This window comes from Rhinopithecus bieti, unplaced genomic scaffold, assembly GCF_001698545.2.
Source record: "Rhinopithecus bieti isolate Rb0 unplaced genomic scaffold, ASM169854v2 scaffold_18504, whole genome shotgun sequence".
NCBI lineage: Eukaryota > Metazoa > Chordata > Mammalia > Primates > Cercopithecidae > Rhinopithecus > Rhinopithecus bieti.
The window spans coordinates 870,400-890,839 of record NW_016809260.1 but is presented as its reverse complement, the minus strand read 5'-3'; the positions used below and the strand labels follow the sequence as shown (position 1 = coordinate 890,839).

Below are 20,440 nucleotides of genomic sequence, written 5' to 3'. Positions count from 1 at the left end.
ATTTATGCCAATAAAGTTGAAAACATAGAAGAAATGGTTACATTCCTAGAAAAATATGATAGACTAAACTGTCTCACACATTTTAAAACTCTCTGCATTCTCAGACCTGCTTTTGTAACAACGCGTATCAATCTTGCTTCTTAACAAATATGTTTCCACAACATTATTTTAATGACCACTTCATATCACATTATTTTGTTTTGACAATTAAGTTGCTGCCAACCTTTTTATTCTCCCAACTTAGCAACTCGATGCCTAGCAATTAATACAAGATTTACTCTTGTAGCTAAATTTTTGCGAAGATCTTTATCTTTCCTTAGAATAAATTTCTCAAAGAGGAATTGCTGGGTCAAAGATAATGTCTATTTTAAAACTTTTCATATATACCAAATGGCTATATATAATTTCTATTACAGCCATTTGGCTTAATCACTCCTTTAATGCCTTCCCTTCACTCTTGTTATATACCAAATGGCCATAATAGAAATTACATAATTTATATAGAATAATAGAAATTATAGCCATTTGGTATATAACAGGAGTGAAGGGAAGGCATTAAAGGAGTGATTAAAGTGTGACAGGAAGGCATTTCTAGAAAAGAGAATAAAGGCACATTTAGGCACAGCAAGAACAAAATGTGTCCTAGGACTGGGAGGTAGTGCACGATATTAGTAAGTCAAATTAGTAACACAATATTAGCATAATAATTGTGTTAAAAGTAGTAGTTAATATAATAGTAATAATAGTAACATAAGGAAAATAATTTCTTTTAATATAAAACAATTAAACTGAACATTATATTCACTTATACCACTCTCTGTTTCAAATTAGAACTTGTGTAAAAGTTTTTATGCTGTGCATCAAAAAACACAATAGAATATTTTTTAGAGAGGTTTTAGTTTTATAGAAAAAATTGAACAAAAAGCACAGAAAGTTCTCATGTATTCTCTTGTTATCCCCCAACAGTTTCCCTGATTATTAACATCATGCATTAGTATAGTACTTTTGTTATAATTCATGAGCCAATATTGATAAAGTTCACAGTTTATATTAGGGTTTGTTCTTTGTCTATTGCATCCTATTCTATGGCTTTTGGCAAATGTATAATGACATATATCCACCACTGAAGTATTATACAGAATACTTTCACTGCTTTATTATTATTTTCAATATATAAAATATATGCATTTATTTACTGGCATATAAGTCATGCTAGTTCTACAAGGAAGTTTTGGGGAAAACATTGAAGTCGTTTTATCCTATTTTTTGTTTTGTTTTTGTTTCTTTGTTTTTTAAATTGTTTTAATGATTTTCCAAAAGATCTGCTGGAGGTCCTGAAATTGCATAACTCTGCTTACTCTCCTCTCTGTTGACTTTATTTCATTTGCCTGCTGGCCACTCCATTTTTGTCACTGGGAATGATACTCATTAGAGTCGATATACACACAGAGAAGCTACTGGAGTGCACTTTGCAATTTAGCCATGTCAGAGCCTAGACAACCCCTGACACCCCCACTAGAGCCCTCTGAAATCTGTAGATTTCTCCTACTTTAAACTCTTGCTCATAGCAGCTCCAGTCACTTAGAATGTCCTTCTCCCTCGCTCTTTACCTGAGTTTTCCCTGTGCATTTTTCAGGATTCACCAACTGGCATCTTTTTTAGTGAGTCTTTTTTAAAACAAATTTTTTTGAGACAGTCTCACTGTGTCACCCAAGCTGGAATGCACTGACTCAATCATGGCTCACTGCAGCCTCAACTTCCCAGGCTCAAGCAATCCTCCTGCCTCGGCCTCCTGAGTAGCTGGGATTACAGGCATGAGCCACCATGCTCGGCTATTTTTTTAATTTTTTGTAAAGATGGGGGTCTTACCATGTTGTCTAGGCTGGTCTCGAATGTCTAGGTGCAGGCAATCCTCCCACCTTGGCCTCCCAATGTGCTGAGATTACAGGTGTGAGCCACAATGTCCGACCAGGAGTCTTTCTTGACACCTTGATTCCCAGGGACAGCACACTAGTCCCTCCACCCCTTCTGCCCCCTCAGCTCTGCAGTGGCTTGAATACTCGTGATGCACATCTCGTACTTATTTAATTACATATCTTCTTCTTTTGGACCTGTGAGCACTTTGAAGAAAGGAACTGTGTCTTATTTGCCCTTTTATCATTGGCACATTGTCTGGCTCATTAAGAAGTATTGATTTGAAGGGCAGTGTGGACAGATACCCTTGGGTATAGCCAGTGATGGAGCCACTGGTCCTGGCTAAGGTCTATAGTATTCTATATCAGTGCCATCCACTTCTGGCCCCCCATGATGACGCCCACTAGAAAGTGTACCTTTTCGAAAATAGAACTTGTAACACCTTCACAGTAGAACAGCAGCTTGATAAAACAGTAGCCACAGCGAACCAGAAGTAATAGCGCCCCGAGAGTAAGGGTTTGTTCTTCTTGGGGTCTTTCAATTAGAGGGTTGGAGCAGCCCAGCGAGAGCTTGTTCAGTAAGTGCTAAGAAAGATGCTAACAGCTTTAGGAAGATAAAACTAGAGAGTTTCCTACTGTAGCCCCTCCTTGGATGCTTATAACTCCCCAAGCCAGCAACTTTTTAATTATTTCATAAGCCACACCCTGTATCATATAGAATTTATTAAAATTACTTGGCTACAGTAAGAATTTTCTTATAATTCTTCTTCATTATATGAAGGATAGTATCCTATAAATACTCTTTGTACTCTGCTTTTTAAATTTAACAATATATTTTGGAAATGATCTTATACAACTACATAGAGATCTCCCTTATTCTTTTATTTTTTTAACAGATGTGTAGTACTACATGTTTATGGTACATGTGGATGTACCATAATTTTTTCAACCACTCTCCTATGTATGGACATTCGAATATTTCACAGCTATAAACAATGCTGCAATGGATAAGCTGCAATGGATAAGCTGCAATGGATAAGCTGCAATGGATAAGCTGCAATGGATAAGCTGCAATGGATAAGCTCAGGAGTTGTGTCACTTTTAAGTACAGAGTGTATTCCAAATTAATATAAAGACAGCTAAAAACTGGTAAAATAAATTTAGTTTGGGGCAAAAGTAATTGCAATTTTGCTGTTGACAGTAATGGCAAAAACTGCAATCACCTTTGCACCACCAACCTGATAATACCACTCACAACTCATAAGCGTGAAGATTTTACTTTCTGAGAACTAAAGGGTAAACTGAGGAGTGTTTTAATATGTAAATCCTTCATTTGAAAAAGCAACCAATTTTACATTACATTCAACTTATTCTCTAAGAAACCTGAGAATATCTGAAGATGAAAAAATATAATTTTATAGCAAAATCATGTCAGAAGTTCAATAATTTCTGGACTTGCAAATTTAATGAGGTATTATTACCTTTGAAAATACTCTTCAGTCTTTTAAAAGGAAATTATCTTTAAAAAAGTGAGATAAAGTTCTCCTGAAGATTTATCAGTTAAACCATTATTTCAAAAACTATATTAAGTTTTGCTTGAGAAACTTGTAAATAGTACAGGATAATTATTTCATATGACTTATTTTCTCACTTACATTAGAAAAATAAGAGGAAGTAATGTTCAGTGCCGTGGTGCACTGTTATTTCTTGGCATTTTAACTTTAAAAAAACTTTAAGTTGGGACTTTTCTTGGTTGGTTACAAGCCTTATCTGTTAGAAAATTTTCCTCTGTCTAGTTTTAAGAGTGTTGCTGTCTTTGCCCTCAGCCTTTGATGTGTTTGCTGTATTTCAGTGCTAGTTTAGTACATTAGCAAAGATTCCCTTCTCCTGCTAATTGTCTAAAAGCAAAGTCAAACATTGTCCAAAGAATTTATTTTGTAGGAAGTGATTGACTGTGGAAAAGTCTGGTAGGATTTTTACCAGCTTTGAATTTTGTCAGTCTGGAACTGGCAAGATGGAACACATTTTTAATTATGCAAAATTTGCTGTGTAATCTCAAAATATAGCAAAGGCTTAATACATAAGCAGTGGCTTAATACATAAAAGTTCAGGTCAAGTATATTCATTCTGGAACCACCTTAGGATTTTTGCATCATTGCCAGATGGGTTGCAAGCTCTTATAATTGAAGACTTTGTTTCCTTTCCTTGTTCTTTGCAGTAAAAGTAATTAGTAATGAAACGGCAGTTTTTACCCTATAATTCACCAGTGAACAGAGCAAGTATTAGCCTGCCAGTGAAGTGGGTTTTAATGACTCACAACATAATATCCAAACCCTGGTGGCAGAGGACAATGTTTAGAGGGTGGTAATTTAGAGATTAGTATATGTCTTAGACACAGTTTATAAACATGGTTTAGTTTTCTCTTGGGAAAACAGCTTTTTCTTAAATGGCTTTAACATTTAAGAAAAACATTATCTATATGTGTGTGTATATATATGTGTGTGTGTGTGTGTGTGTGTAGTGCTATTAGTGCTATTTGCACTGAAGTACAAAATAGCAAAGGGGACAATTTGGTATTAATATTAGTTAAACTTTTGAAGTTGCAATATGAGACTGAACAGTAGAGTAAAAACTTAACTCTAGATTATTGTGAATGGAAGATGGGAGAGAAAGTGAATTCTCATAATCCGATTTCATATGATTTTAGAATAGAGTCATGGTGGAAGAGTGAGTTAAATTTACAACCATCCCCTCCTTCATTTTCTACCTCCCCTCATCCCAGCCATTATTATACAGGATTAAACTGTAGAAGCACCTTTGAGACCTTCTCATTTTCCCTTGAGGGTTCTATGGTTTCTCAGCAAAACAAAGGAAAGAAGGCAGTACAGTTTTCCTTTCTTTCCAGTATTCTTTCCTTCTTTTTCATCCAACTTAAAGGTATGTGTTCTTTCTCTTTACCACCCTACTAGTTCATCTTCACGAGGCAACTCACATTAAGAAGCAGGAAGTAACAGAACTGTGGAACTTCATCATTTGAAAGGTGCACCTTTACAAATGACGCATCCTAACCCGATGCCCTCTGAGGCTGGTAGAGAAGGAAGAGAACAAGCCACATGACGCAGATTCTGAATATGTATTGCTATATTAATGTGTTATACTTAAGAGTGAAAGACAATTGGAGTTCCTTTATTGCAGTGTAAATGAAAATAAAAATAAAAACTAAGAAATGAGCATAATAGGGCCATTGGGATTTGGAAGAAAGAACCTCCACACTTAAATATTTGAGATGAATGCTTTTGAAGGATGTTTATCAGGAAAATGCTGAATATATTTACCAGGATAATGCTGAAAGTAGCACAGTATTCTGGTCTCATAAAAGAGTTTTCATCCTTTTCCACTCTCCATTAGTGGAGGAGGGTAAACAGACAGGGTTGGTTTTTTACAAACTTTAAAATTGCAAGAAATAATTTGAATGTATAATTCAAGAGATCCATGGTACAAATAAGGTGTAGTAGAGAGGCCCTTTTAGATGCTGATCTGTCAGTGACCCAGACAGGCTGTTTAAGGGAGTTGGTTTTAAAGTGATACCAGACTGTAGCCTTTGTGACATTAGCAATAGCAACTGTTTGGTGGTGGTGTGTTCCACAGATGATGAAATTCTCTGCTGAGTGCACTTTCAAATTATTTTAAATATACTGTAAGTGTTTGCACATTGTTTGTTTCATATTGAGCCACAGAAGTGTGTGTGCGTGTGTGTGTGTGTAGGAAAATACAACTACAAAAGTATCTCTAGGAATCTGTGGATATTGTAGATACAGTTGCTTCTAGAGCATTAATATTGATTATCTAACAACACTCGCAAAGGCTTCAATCAAAGTGACTTTTAATTCTAAAGGACAAATGGCAGTGGAGACTTTTTAGAGGTTATTGTCTTGTGGTTTTGAAAACAACTGAAACAGCTTGGAGAGGGCAGCAAGGGAATGACTTAATTGACCACCTGCACAGGCGTCCTTTCTCTTTACCAGATATGCCCCTGGTGGTATTGACTCATCTGTCAATTATCTCAGCGACCCACAAATTTAGCAAGTATAGGAACTCAGACTAGAGACCGAATGAGATTAAAATAGCTTGACTCGCTTGTCTTGTATATGTGTGTGTGTATCTTTCACTTCCAAATATACTCCAAGAGATATCTTACAGATAGTGTCCCTGAATAAGTGACATTATCTGCTATGAGTAAGAACAGAGACCAACTTTTAGGCTAGAATTTAAATGGAACTTTTCTTTCTTTGATAATTTGCTAGTGTCCATAGGGGTAATGATGGAAAATTACTCATTCTATCCCATGCAAGACACAATCAACTGATGTAAATTCAACTCTACCCGCCACGGCAATCCTAAACATAAATGGAAACAATAAACGTATGAGTCACGTTGCCTGGCGTTCCTCTCAATGACCTGTGCCTCAGAGTTAGTGTGAAGATAGAGGCGTGGACCTGGTGCCATTCCCTCAAGGGATGTGGTTCCTGAGGCCTCCACAGGATGAGCACCTTGCCAGGGTGTGGGATTCTGAGGCTTAAAAGTAAACACCACGTATCCATCATGGATAATTCAGCCATCATGGCTCCTATGTATAAGCCAGCTGCTTCATCTGATGCTGACCCTAAGGAATGATAATCTGTTCCAGTGCTAAAGAAATGCCTGGCTGTGTTGGGCTATTTCAATGTAGCATTTTCTGAAGGGATTTTCAAGGGTGATTTCATCTGTATATGGCTGCCGTTGACTCACTGTGTCCTCTCCAAATTCAGAATTGAAGCCCGAATTCCAGCATGACTATATTTAGAGAGAGGGCCTCTGGGAGGTAATTACGTTTAAATGAGGTCCTAGGGTGTGGGCCTAATCTGATAGAATTGCTGGTCTTGTAAGAGGAGGAAAACAGCCTCTCTTTCTCCGTGTGCATACCGAGAAAAGGCCTTGTGAGGACTTAGCAAGAAGCAGGCAGCCTGCAAGCCAGAAAGAGCCTGACCAAAACCTGACTCAGTTGGCACCTTGATCTTGGACATCCCAGCCTCTAGAGCTATGAGAAATAAATGTCTGCTGCTGAAGCCACTCAGTCTGTGATATTTTGTTATAGAAGCCTGAGAAGACTAATATAGTGACTTTCTTCAGAATCCAATCCTGAAGTCAGACGTGGCTCATATGCCCTAAACAGGGGGCTTTTCTTTCCTAGTATACCCTTTGAGTGTTGCGTTACTGAAGAAGAGCTGAAGGAGGAAAATTGAGCTTATGTATAGTGCACCCTTTACTACTCCTTCCCCAGGCTTCTGTGTAGAGATGGTAATCACCAATAAAACAAACCTTGGAGAAGGGTTTCATTCTTAAAAGCGCATAGTATTGGGGGTCACCTAAATCTGAGATCCAAACTCATGCAGCCTGTTAGTATCTTTGTGACTCAAATGATATTTCTGAGCCTTGGTTTCCTCAGCTGTAAAATACAGAAAATTGTACTGCTTAGGTTCGACAAGGTATGGACAGCTGTATAAAACTATGATTGGACAAAAAATGTATGATCTAATGCTAATGGACCGAGGGGAGAAACCCAGCAAGTCCCATCTCTCTACATTCTCCCTGGCCTCTCTGAGCATGTGGTCCTTCCTTCTGGGTATAAGGCAGGACCCTCTCTGGAATGGGTCTTATGATCTACAGTCAAACAAGGTGGGTCAGATATTAATGATTTCTTTATGGTCAGTTTTCACACAGATGGGGTGGAGGGAAAGTTAGAGTAATATTTTAAGGTTTTATGACTGGCCTTGGAGAAAAGGGGTGCTGGTTTCTCTAGCCCACCTTGGGGAAGAGGGATTCTAGTTTCTATGGCCAGACTCAAAAGAGATTAGGACTGAGAGACAAGAGGGCATAAGACAGAGAGAAAGTTTCGCTTCTGAGGCTATTTCTGAAGCCTTCATTCTGAGATATTGTTTTTAAAACCCCAACACTACCAATATGCTTAATGAAGCGGTTGCTTTCTATTCTGACCCAAGCTTCTTTTCTTTCCCCATACTGGTACTGAGCCGTTGCCTCATCTTCAGAGCACACTTTGAGCACCTCTGCTCTAGCAGGCTGTGTTAAAAGTCTAGGAGTCTGCTTCTTGGGGAGCCTCTTCTCTTTGTATTAGAACACTTTATGGCTCTTTCATGGGCAATCTGGCATAATGTCAGGACAGATCAGTTCATTAACCCGATTTCACACTTTTTGTATCCCCCTCAAATGCAATACCTTAGCATACAGATGGCCTGCTTGAAGATGAGCCTCTTGTATAGTTTGAATGATCCTGAGCTGGGAACTGTTGTTTCTCATCACCATCATCAGCGGAGATGGTGGCAGTAGGTTCTGCCTGCCTTTTGGCAGTTCTTAATCTTATCTTTGTATCACAGATCCCTTTGGCAGACAGTGATATCTGTGGACCGTTTCTCAGAATGTTATTTTTAATTGTATAAAATAAAACCTGTAAGTTAAGAAAGGAAACCAATTATACTGAAATATGCTTATCAAAATATTGTGACAGTAATATATGTGCCCAATTATTAACACAGCAAACAAGATCTAGTAGCACGTCTAAGAGCTACTATTATCTTGAAGAAGTGGTAAACATAAGTAAAACTTTGACATCTATGGCAACTCTGGTGGGGTATGAAAATCTGTTTCCATACTCGACAATGTCACAGGTACTGCTAACACTACTGTGGTTTGTTGGTTACATTATAATAGAAGGAAACAGAAGAATTTCAGTTAGAAACTGGTGAAAACGAGTATGTACTTTTACTCATTCAAGTTCAAGAACCCCTGCATTTTCTGGTTAGGAATCCCTGCCTTGGGCATATCCAGTAAGAGAGAAGTTGGTGGGGGGTGTGGAGAGGGGTGCGTTCTGAAGCTTTTTACTACTTTTCCTGGGACAGATATTTTGAGCTTGTAATAAAATCCAATGACAATTTCAGTCCCCAGTGAAATTTTATTGTAATTTCTTTTTGCTTTATTTGGAATATACAGAAGCAAGTTTTGCTCCTAACTTGCTTGTAGAGGCCTACAGTTCACTAAAGATTTAAACAAAGGTACATCAGGCATCGTAAGATATTCATTTTCTCCCAGTTCAGTTAAGTCTATCTAATATATTTGCAGGAAAAGTTCTTGCTTGCAAAGATGCTTGTAGTCTAATGGTCACATCTATTCCCATGAGGAGGAAAATTTGCTACATGAGGAAGCTAGAGGATTTGGGACCCCTTTCTGGGAATTTTATTGAAGAAGTTCCAAACAGCCCAAGAAAGAAAAGGATCTTTGTGGATCGGAAAGGTCTTCTTAGAGGAGGGAGCAGAACCAGAGCTTAAAATTGAAAGATTTAGTTAGGTAAGAATTGGGAGGTCAATGGGATTAATGGGATCAGGTAGCTTTGGTCCAAGTGTAGGTATGACAGAATATGAGCCTATAAAGTTTAGAGACAGCTATGATGAACCTTCACTGATATATCAGAAGGGTGGGATATTATTGGCAGAGAGGAGTCATTGAAGCATTTTAATAAAAATGAGATAAAGAGATTCCTGATTTTGGAATACTCGCAGGGCTGGAATGTATTAAATGAATTATGGTGTCGGGGATGGGGAGATAATACAATGTTTCTCTATTTATGATCAGGTTACGTACTGATAAACTCAAAATATTTTTAAGTAGAAAGTGCATTTTTGGCATTTGATATTTTCAATTTACTATGGGTTTATTTGGACGTAGCCCATGGCAAATCAAGAAGCATGCTTTCACACCATCATAAAGTCAAAAAGTTCTAAGTCAAACCATCTTCAGTCAGGGACCATCTATATAGACAATAGTTTTACCATCAAGACCGCATGGAGAAAATTATACCTACGTTCCCTACCCTAGTATTTCCTTTCATTGCCTAATGATAAGGTTCATCTAGAAAACTTACTAATTATGCAGAATACCAGATTCTTTCCTGCAAATTACAACTGCAGTAGGTCTGAGATTCAGAAGAAAATTAGTGATTTTTGAAACAACTCCATATGATTTTTATCTTCTACAAGTTGAAAATTCTTCATAGGAATGTTTGGCTGATCAGGTCTGACATTGCATGTGAGGGCATCAAAGTAGAAACTGATGTAGACAAAGTGTAATTAATTAAATTTAATTAATTAATTTTTCTTTCCTTTCCAACTTTTATTTTAGAATCAGGAAGTACCTGTGCAGGTTTGTTACAGAAGTATATTGCATGATACTGAGGTTTGGATTATGATGGAACTCATTATCTTGGTAAAGAGCTAAGTACTAAATAGGTAGTTTTTCAGCCCTTGCCCTCCTTGCCCTTGCCATCTTTTAAATGTGTCCTCTCTTTCATTCATAATATGTTAAGCCAACAAATAGTCTGAAGGACCATAAAAGAGATATAAGTTGGCTACGAGAGGGCAGTAAGAAACTCCAGCAGCGCTATAAAACACCACATGTAAGTCTTTATGGCACTGTATTTTCCGATTAGAAATAATAGTTATTATAAATTACATTTTTTCACAGCCCTAAGTATTTATGTAACATGCACAAAAAAGTAAATTAAAATTCTCCAAAATAATGGCAGTAGAAATTATGGCAGCAAATGCAAACACTGAAAAGTCAAGATAAACAAAATTAAATTAAGCATTGAGGCTTCAGTGTGTTTATTTCATATATATATGTGAATATATAGATCTGCTTATGAATTCTATTTATGAATAGATGCATTTTAAAATAGCTGTTATTTACTTCTCCTGAGAATGACTGTTTGAATTTTATAAGGAGAAATAAAAAGGTGATTTTTTAAAAAAATATGAATATTGTATTTCTTTACTTTCAAGTTTTATTTTCGACACAGGGAGTACATATGCAGGTTTGTTACAGGGAGATAATGCACCTAGGTAATGAGCATCGTACCCAATAGGTAGTTTTTCAACCCATTTCCCCCCATCCCAGTAGCCCCCAGTGTCTATTGTTGCCATCTTTCTGTCCATGTGTAGCCAGGGTTTAGCTCCCACATAAGTAAGAACATGCAGTATTTGGTTTTCTTTTTCCATGTTAGTTCACTTCAGATAACAGCTTCCAACTGCATCCATGTTGCCGCAAAAGAGATGATTTAGGTCTTTTTATGGCTGCATAGTATTCCATGGTGCATACGTACACACTGTTGGTGAGAATGTAAATTAGTCCAGTCACTGTCGAGAGTAGTTTGGAGATTTCCCATTGATAGAAATGGAATTTCCAATTGGTCAGCAATTGGAGGTGCTGCTCAATGAGTCAAGCCAACATGGTAACACGTAACTCTTAAATTCCTTTGGTAGAAATGGTACCCTGTAGTCAGCATTGGTAGTAGATGAGAGTCAGGGAAAACAGCAGGGCTTGTGGAAGCTTCTTCTGGAGAGTGGTCTCTTCTGATAGAACATTGCAGACCAGCCCTGGACTGTCACTCATGATTAGCATCTTGTGTGGGCTCCATCTCTCTCTCTCTCTCCTCTCTCTCTCTTTTCTCTCTACTCTCTCTCTCTCTTCTTCACACACAACACACACACACACACACACACACACACACATACACACACCCTGTATGTATACTACTGAAGTAATTTAGAAGAAGTAAGTTAAAGGCATTTTAGCAGTGGGGTTTTATGAAAAACTGATTACCATTTAGCACAAGCTGCATTAGAAATTTATCAGAAAACTTGAATGAGGAGGTCAGGGCTTTGGGGAGTCACTATGGGAATGATATATGAAGAGGTGTCAGCTGAAACCATGGGAGTGGATGAGTTTTTCACAACATTAGTGGGTATGTATGACATTAACATATCATACTTTTTCTTTCAAGAGTGTGTGTAAAGAAGGAAGAATGGAGTTCTAAAAACTCAGAGTCTTCTTAATCCTGCTTCAGAGAGGTTTATGATGCTAAGGACTGTCAAATGTACAGTTGATTTTCTCCTGGAACCCCTGGCAGAGGAGAGCCTCAGTAGAGTGGTCTGGGGGAGTCAGATGCAAGGTTTCAGTGAGTGGGAGAAAAGGTGCTGGGAGTACAGATGTAGTCTGACTTTGAAAAAAGTGAGACGTGAAGGAGGGAGAGTAGAAAAGAATCACCAGATAAAGTCACTGGGAATAGATGATACTAATATGTTTCATTTTTTCCAATTACTTTTTTAGTGATCAGAAATGAGTGAACAATCAGAGAAAAACAATTCCATTCAAGAGGGACACACAGATCGTAGTTTTCCTGAGAAGAACTGTCAAATTGGACAGAAACAACTGGTATGGCACACAGATTTTATGATTCCATGCTACTGGGGAGTGCTGCCTGGAGGATCTCTGAGATGCCCATGGATGTAGGTGGGAAGGTGGGCCTAGGCAGGGCTTCACAGGGAGGAGCTCTGCCGCCCAGGCTGATAGAGCTTTCCCTCCACCCCACAGCTCAGTGCGGGCTGCTCTCGCCTCACCTATCTCCTCTCCACCTCCTGTGTACCCTGATTTTTAGCCCAGTGTTCAGTACAGTAAAATTCTGCTTTTTGTGGGGAATATATACAAATATTTTTATTTAATGAATCTTTATTTTGTTCTTATTATGTCATGTTATGGCTCTAAAACTGTATGTATTAACTCATCTAATCCTTTTCACACCATACTATTGTTAACTCCATTTTACAAAGGGAGAAACTGGGGCCTAGAGACATAGGAATGTGCTCAAGGCCCACCACTAGTACGTGGCAGAGCCAAGGCTTGAGCACAGGCAGGTGACCCTGCGTCTCTACTCTTAACCTTGCTGTGCTACTTAGAATAGTAATCGATGGTACTGAGTTGTACATATTTCATAACCACACCTAATGCAGAACAGTTTCAGGTTAAGTTTATGAAACAAACTCATACACAGATACCAAGATGAAACTTAAAAGAAACATTGTATTATTTTAGACTGACTAGACTGGTATTAAACTAAATAAACTGCAGAAAAGCCCATGACATTCTTCTGTTACTAATTTGTTACATTGACATTCCTATATTGAAATGTTCCCTTTATTTCCAGGTGGAGTATTTCACGTATATGTCAGCCTATATGTTTTTGTGCTTCTGAGATTATTTTCCTCCATAATCCTTCAAAAGAGCATTTTCTTCCCTCATGACATGTGCTACATGTTCACAATAAGTTATCAGTACAATATTCGATTGAAGCATTTTGTTGTTTGTCTGCCAGCTCAGGCCCCATTTAATTTCTAATTACAGTGGCTCACACCTGTAATCCCAGCGCTTTGGGAGCCCAAGGTAGATCCCTTGAGCCCAGGAATTCAAGGCCAGCCTGGGCAACATGGTGAAACCCCATCTGTACTGCATATGTACACAAAAATTAGCCAAGCATTGTGGTGCGTCCTGTAGTCCCACCCACATGGGAGGCTGAGGTGGGAGGATCACTTGAGCCCGGGGGGAATGAGGCTACAGTGAGCCATGATCATGCCATAGCATCCCAGCCTGGGTGACAGTGCAAGACCCTATCTCAAAAAAAAAAAAAAAAAAAATCTCCAGAGACTTTTGAAAATGTCCCCCTATGCCCTAGAAAGTCATCCTAGCAATATTTCTCTTGTTCCAATCTGACTTTGACTGAAAGTTAATCCTTCAGGTGGCTGAGTTCTGAATGGGAGCCCCACGTGGAGGCCAGTCCTGGGCAGGGAGTAGCTCCGAAATGCGTCCCAGGGCACTGAAGGGGAGTGCTGGATCTACTCTGCGTTCTCACTGTGGTTTGAGACACTACATGGGTTTCTTTAGCTAACAGCTGAGGAAGGGCCTCTACTCCTTTGTCCTTACCCACATCAAATGCTAGTTCTGATGTGCATCCCCATCACATTTGGAAAGCCGAGTGCCGTTTTGCAGTTTTAAAGAGAATTCGTCTATTCCCCTTGATTGTTTTTCACATGTTATTTTATGAGTGTTACACTATTTCTTTATTCAGAAAGAATGGCCCAACCTGAGAAAATTTACACCATCTTTTGAAACTTAATTAGATTAAACTGTTTATTTCTTTGTGTAAAACATATATATTTTCATGCCATTATGGTGAAAGTTACAGAAAGTTCATTTTGGGGAAAAGTAAAACATAAAACTATCTGGTTCTTACTACTAATACATTTTATTTGTTTAATAGCAACAAATAGAGCGGCAGTTAAAATGCTTGGCATTTCAAAACCCTGGACCACAGGTAGCAGACTTCAATCCCGAAACAAGGGAGCAGAAAAAGAAAGCCCGGATGTCAAAGATGAACGAATATTTTTCTACAAAATACAGGTAAGATTCTGACTTATTATATTTGATCTGTGGGATTATGAAATGCATGAGTTCTCCTTGACAAAGCAATTAAAGGTTCCCTCTTTTTATAAGTTATTATTTAAAAATATATCTTCTAAAATATAATAGCACCCATGTGTCTGGACGTTAGCAACCTTAAGAAACAGAAAAATAGACTATAATCCTGATTTAGGGATCAATTTTTATAAAAAGGCTTCAATAGCCCTGTAATAGAGTAATGGCTTTAGTAGGAAAGATGATTTAAAAGTAACGAAGATGTATCACTAGAAGGGTAAATAATATAACCATGGGAATGAATTCGGGATATCAAATGGGCACAGCACTTTCATCAAGTACAATGATTGTTAGCGCATCATAAGTATAAACTAAGCAAACTGGCCGGGCGCGGTGGCTCACACCTGTAATCCCAGCACTTTGGGAGGCCAAAGTGGGTGGATCGCTAGGTCAGGAGATCCAGACCATCCTGGCTAACATGGTGAAACCCCATCTCTACTAAAAATACAAAAAATTAGCTGGGCGTGGTGGCACGCGCCTGTAATCCCAGCTACTTGGGAGGCTGAGGCAGGAGAGTCGCTTGAACCTGGGAGGAGGTGGAGGTTGCAGTGAGCGGAGACCACACCACTACACTCCAGCCTGGGTGACAGAGCAAGACTGCATCTCAAAAAAAAAAATCAATTAATTAATTAATAATAATAATAAACTAAGCAAACTATAAAGGAAAAGGATAAATTTGACTATATTAAAATTAATATGCCCATTAAAACTCCATAAAAACACTGAAAGACACATCATAAAGTAGAAGTTATTTATAATATAAAAAAATCAGTATCCAAAATATATGAAGAATCTTACAAGTCAATAAGAAAAGTATAAATATCCTAATAGAAAAATCAATAAACTGATAAACACATTTCACAGAAGAAACAACAGATAAACATTCAGGATATAGAACCTCATCGGCACATGCAGAGAAGCGCCATACTCCCCAGCGAGTCAGAATTTAGTCTGTCGACATCAAAGCTGATGAAGCTATGGGATATAAATTAAGTGTAAAAAGCTACAACCACTATTTAAAAACAGCTTAGTGTTACCCATGTGCCTTATGACCTAACATCTTCACTCCTGAGTATATGTTAATATCTTGGAAAAAGTCTAATATGTTTAAGGAGTTTCATGACATCACTGAAATACCAAAGAAAATAAACTGTTAATAATCCAAATGTCCATCAACAATGGACAAGATAAATAGCTTGTGGTATATGTACACACTGGAATATATAGAGAAGTGAAAATATTTGAACAGCTACATGTATCATCATGGAAGAATCTCAACTCATGACCAGAGTAACAAAGAAAATTACAAAAGAAAAATCACAATATGTTTAGGGACACCTACATATGTGTCATAACTAAGAGCAAAACAAGGAAGTGACTTTTAGAACATCAAGGTACAGTTCCTTTTTGAGGGGAGGGTAGAGGTGTGCAATGGGTGGGGAATGAAGAGGACTTCACAGCTGTAACACTCTTTTGTTAAGCTGGACAGTGGGCACACCGGTTTGTTTTATTCTTCTTTATCTATGCATGTAGTGTATATATTTTGCATGCTTTGATGTGTATAATTCAGGATTTTACACACACACACCCACAAAAGCATCAAATAGGCAGGAAACCATAAAGCCAACTAACACGGGAGAGTATTTGAGTTAAGGCAAAGGGAGGACAGAATCTGACCTGTGCTGACAGGTGACCACACTGGGTAAACCTGACCTGGTTTCAGGACCATCTACTCCATCATTCTTACAATAGATTTAAAATATCCTCTTCTGCTAAATTTCCTGGGGGTTGCTTAGGAAGAGTTTCGTTTCACAAATAAAGCACTTCAAATGTGAATCTTCATTAGAAGGCATTCTTGCTAAAGCGTGATCATCAGGCAGCAAGTACACATAATGACTAATCAATACTTTCCCTTCCCTGCATTCTTAGGAAAGGGAAGAGGATGGAACGATATTACTTAGCTGAACAGAAGGAGAGGAGGTATTGTGCCTGCTTGGGGACAAAGGGTGCAGGAGTATTATATACAATTTTGTCATACTAGCTTGGGACCACCAGCTGTTTGGACTTCAGTGGTAATAACGGCTAAAAGTTGTACAGAGGTATTTTTGTTATTCTCAGGTTTTGAAGCAACTCAGTTTTGAAGGATTTACTTCAAAATGGTTGGGTTTGAGAAGGTGGTAGGATTCCTGTGAAAGTCCTTTGTCCCTGGCCATGTTGTAGAGGCTAACAGAGAAAGTCTGGACTCTGCACTGTCCTCTGGGACAGAGCATCTCACCTTTGCTCAGAGCTTATGATGCATGATCCTCCATTCCTGGTCACCTCCTTTCTCCCTCCACACTGGGTAAAAAGCAGAATCAGAAAGGAAGAGAAGAAATGGCACGTGGGGTCTGTTAGCAAAGGTGCTTTTCTTTCTTTAAATGATTATGGTGTAGTAACTGACAGTTCTAATTTTAGGTAACAAAAATGTGGTAGTTGCATTTGGCATGGTGCTTTTAAGAAAAAATAATAATTTGTTCGGGAAAAATCCATCAAGAATGGTAATATTTTAAAGGAAACTTTGGAGCATTTGTCTGAGGAAGTTTTAGTTCGCTATTCCTCATAATTTTCTTAGGTAGATCGCTGCATTTCCCAGCAATGCTAGAAAATGAAGTGTTACTCTAGATGACAAGCCTGGCTGCACTGGAAGTTGTTTGATCTCATGTTGACTGAATTTCCCATGACGTCACTGCCATCGAATATCCTGGAGTGTTTCTGGTACTCTCTGGAATTCTGGTCCAGCGTACCAATGTTTCTGGTCATCTCTGGAGTTCTGGCTCAGGGTAAACTAGTCACGTGTATGATGTTTGTTGTACACTCATGTATCCTCAGTGTTGAGGATGATTGCACTGTCATGTTAATGTCATGCTTTTTCTTTGTAGAGTAATGAGGAAGTACGACAAAAGTGGCAGACTCCTCTGTAACAATGTTGACCTGTGTGATTGTCTAGAGAAGAACTGCCTGGGCTGCTTCTACCCATGCCCCAAGTGTAACTCCAACAAGTGTGGGCCCGAGTGCCGCTGCAACCGACGGTGGCTTTACGATGCCATCGTCACCGAGTCTGGAGAGGTCATCAGCACGCTGCCATTTAATGTTCCTGACTAGGGGTTCTTGCATATGGAATGATCTGTTTCTTCTTCTTACACATTTAAGTCAACCGCTTTCTCTTGGGTGAATTTTAGGGCTTGGGGGAAATATTGAAAAAAACATACTGAAGACTCATGTTCTGTCAAGCCCCAGAACAATGTAGAATGGGCAATAATTCTGTAACCTTCTTAACTGTGTCAACAAGTTTCAAGTTCCTTAACTTACAACTGAAGAATGTAACAATGGAGGGATCAGCATTTCTCATCAGCACCCTCATCTCTACTCTGCCTTCAAATTAAAACTCTCTTCCCTCTTTGCTGATATCTGAGAAAATGTAGCTTTAAGATTTTCAAAACTCTGTGGCTGAGAGCTTTTCTTACATGGAACATAGAATCTTAAATTTATAATATCTAGTTATCCTTAGAATCTTATACATCACTAGCTGTAAATCAGAATTGCCATTTGGATTAAAAAAAAAAACCTGTGACTTTGCACTGTATACCCATAGCGTCATTTTTTATTGTTCATGTTTTAATAACATAAAAATGAAATTTAGTAATACTTGGTAGTATTTTAATCATTAAAATTTGTATTGTACTTGTAAAATTAAGAAGTCAGGAATTTAATATCCTAAAAGCCAGGAGTTTACATATTTTTGATTTCAGAAATAGTATTTCAGGATTTTTTTCATAGAGAGGAAACAAGTTATACAAAAATGATTTTCTATATGTTTGCTAATTGAGTCTGTTGATAATCAATTGGCTAGATACATGATGTGGTCTTTTCAATTCTGATACATTATCAGAGCTATAAAAATTGAATTCAGCTTTCTTTGAATTCATTTTTTTAGGACAGTCTTTTTTTAACCCTAAGTCAGTGGTTCTCATTCATCAGAATTGCCTGGAAGACTTGTCAAAATATAGATTTTTGTGGCCCCACACTCAGAATCTGGGACAGAGCTCAATCATCTGTTCCACGTTCCCAGGTGGTGTTGATGCTGCTGATGTGGGGACCACACTTTGAGAACCACTTCTCTAAATTATTTTAGATACATAATGTAAGGAAGTATTTAAACCTCATTGACTATGATACTGCCATGGTACAAAGCTGGAAGTATTTAAATAAAGTAATGTAATAAAAATTTAAAAGTAAATAACAGCATTTAAGTTTTAAAATAAATTTGAAATATTATAAATAGAGGGTTTTTTTTTTTGTTGTTGTTGTTCTTCTTCTTTTCTTTTTTTTTTTAGATGGAGTTTCCCTTTGTCACCCAGGCTGCAGTGCAGTAGCGCAGTCTCGAGTCTCGGTTCACTGCAACCCCCGCCTCTGTGACTCAAGCCATTCTCGTGCCTCAGCCTCTCAAGTGGCTGGGATTACAGGCTTGCACCACCACGCCTGGTTAATTTTTGTATTTTTATTAGAGATGGAGTTTCATTCACCATGTTGACCAGGCTGGTCTCAAACTCCTGACCTCAAGTGATCAGCTCGCCTCACCTCCCAAAGTGCTGGGATTAGAGGTGTGAGCAACTGTGACCAGCCTTTTATAAATAGAGTTTTCAGGATTTATATTTCCTTCGTGATCAGTTTTTAGCACTCACTTCTGCACAATCTACTTGTGCCAGGGAACATTTCTGACAATTCTGGATTTGTTGCTTAACGTATGCTTCAGGACTAAAATAAGCCAAGTCCTAAAAGTAATGGTGTGACTACAGTACACCTGTCCACGGAGCAAGAGAACTTACATTCTTCTGCATCATTCTCCATAGAATTTACTGGGTTTTCCAGATTGCACTTACTTTTACTGAGCATACACTGTGAACTAAACATTGTGTTAACACGGTAATGAATTGCATTACCTTTAAGAGTCACAGTCCAGTAAGAAAGATGTAAAATCAAATTACTCAACTCACATCCTTTGAAATGCTCACCAGAAATGTGCAGTGTGGAAACCAGTAAAAACAAGCAGGGCCTTTTTCAGTTTATATCTTGTTTTATTTTGAGAATAATTATTATTTTGTAACTGGCAGACCAAATGCATTTATTACTTCTTCATTTTAAAATCATATAATCTTAGAGCCAAAAAGAGCCTTGCAGCTCATCCATATAGTGAATTAGTTGACAAATACTAACAGAGAGACTGCTCTGTGACAGGCAGCAGGCTAGGTGCAGAGCATCAGGCAGTGAACAAAATCTGCCTGGCTCCTGTCTTCTTGGGGTTTGTGGACTAAGGCCAAACTCTTTTTGTTTTTTGTTGTTTTTGTACCTTTGCAGCTGAGGAGATTTAGACCCAGTGAGATTACATGACTCAGGTAAGCACACACAGAACTGGCAGCCCTGGTGTTTTGAACACTAAGACTAGGTCAGAGTTCTTTCAATGATGTCATGTATTTCCTACACTGCACTCATGAAGTGCTTTTAATATAATTCACATTCCTAAGACCCATCTCAAACTTCAGGAATCAGAACCTGTAGGAATGAGACCTGGGATTCCATAATTTTAAACAAGCATCGTAGTTAAGTTTCACAATCTGATACATCTGAGAAACACTGCCCTATATCATCAGTTGTCCAATTTTCATGCTAAAAAATAATCCTAGGCAAATTAGCGTTAAAGCCTCCTTCCTTTCTGTCTCCTCTTGTCACTCAGTCTTAAGGATTAGATAAAGGAATCTCGTTTAAAATGATCTGGCTTAAAAAGTGTGTTGAAATCAGAGAGATGCAAATCAAAACCATAATGAGATACCATGTCACACCAGTTAGAATGGCAATCATTACAAAGTCAGGAAACAACAGGTGCTGGAGAGGATGTGGAGAAATAGGAACACTTTTACACTGTTGGTGGGATTGTAAACTAGTTCAACCATTATGGAAAACAGTATGGCGATTCCTCAAGGATCTAGAACTAGATGTACCATATGACCCAGCCATCCCACTACTGGGTATATACCCAAAGGATTATAAATCATGCTGCTATAAAGACACATGCACAC

The 20,440-nt window shown here is 38.2% G+C and overlaps 1 protein-coding gene across 8 annotated transcripts in view; it reads left to right on the top strand.

Annotated features, from left to right (window-relative positions):
- The window catches only part of ARL14EPL (ARF like GTPase 14 effector protein like), a 28,443-nt gene extending 10,519 nt beyond the window's left edge, over positions 1 to 17,924 (top strand). For 6 of the 8 annotated variants that reach the window (XM_017889024.1, XM_017889023.1, XM_017889020.1 and 3 more), the window contains exons 2-4: positions 12,129 to 12,233; positions 14,113 to 14,252; positions 17,246 to 17,924. In XM_017889024.1, the coding sequence (XP_017744513.1) occupies positions 12,138 to 12,233; positions 14,113 to 14,252; positions 17,246 to 17,468 (459 nt within the window). In that variant the 5' untranslated portion in view covers positions 12,129 to 12,137 and the 3' untranslated portion in view covers positions 17,469 to 17,924. Of the gene's footprint in view, positions 1 to 2,809; positions 3,063 to 4,882; positions 5,139 to 9,029; positions 9,312 to 10,142; positions 10,227 to 10,326; positions 10,417 to 12,128; positions 12,234 to 14,112; positions 14,253 to 17,245 lie in introns of those variants that run through there. The other 2 variants (XM_017889021.1, XR_001888558.1) reach the window with 2 other exon arrangements.
- Positions 17,925 to 20,440: the final 2,516 nt, after the last annotated feature.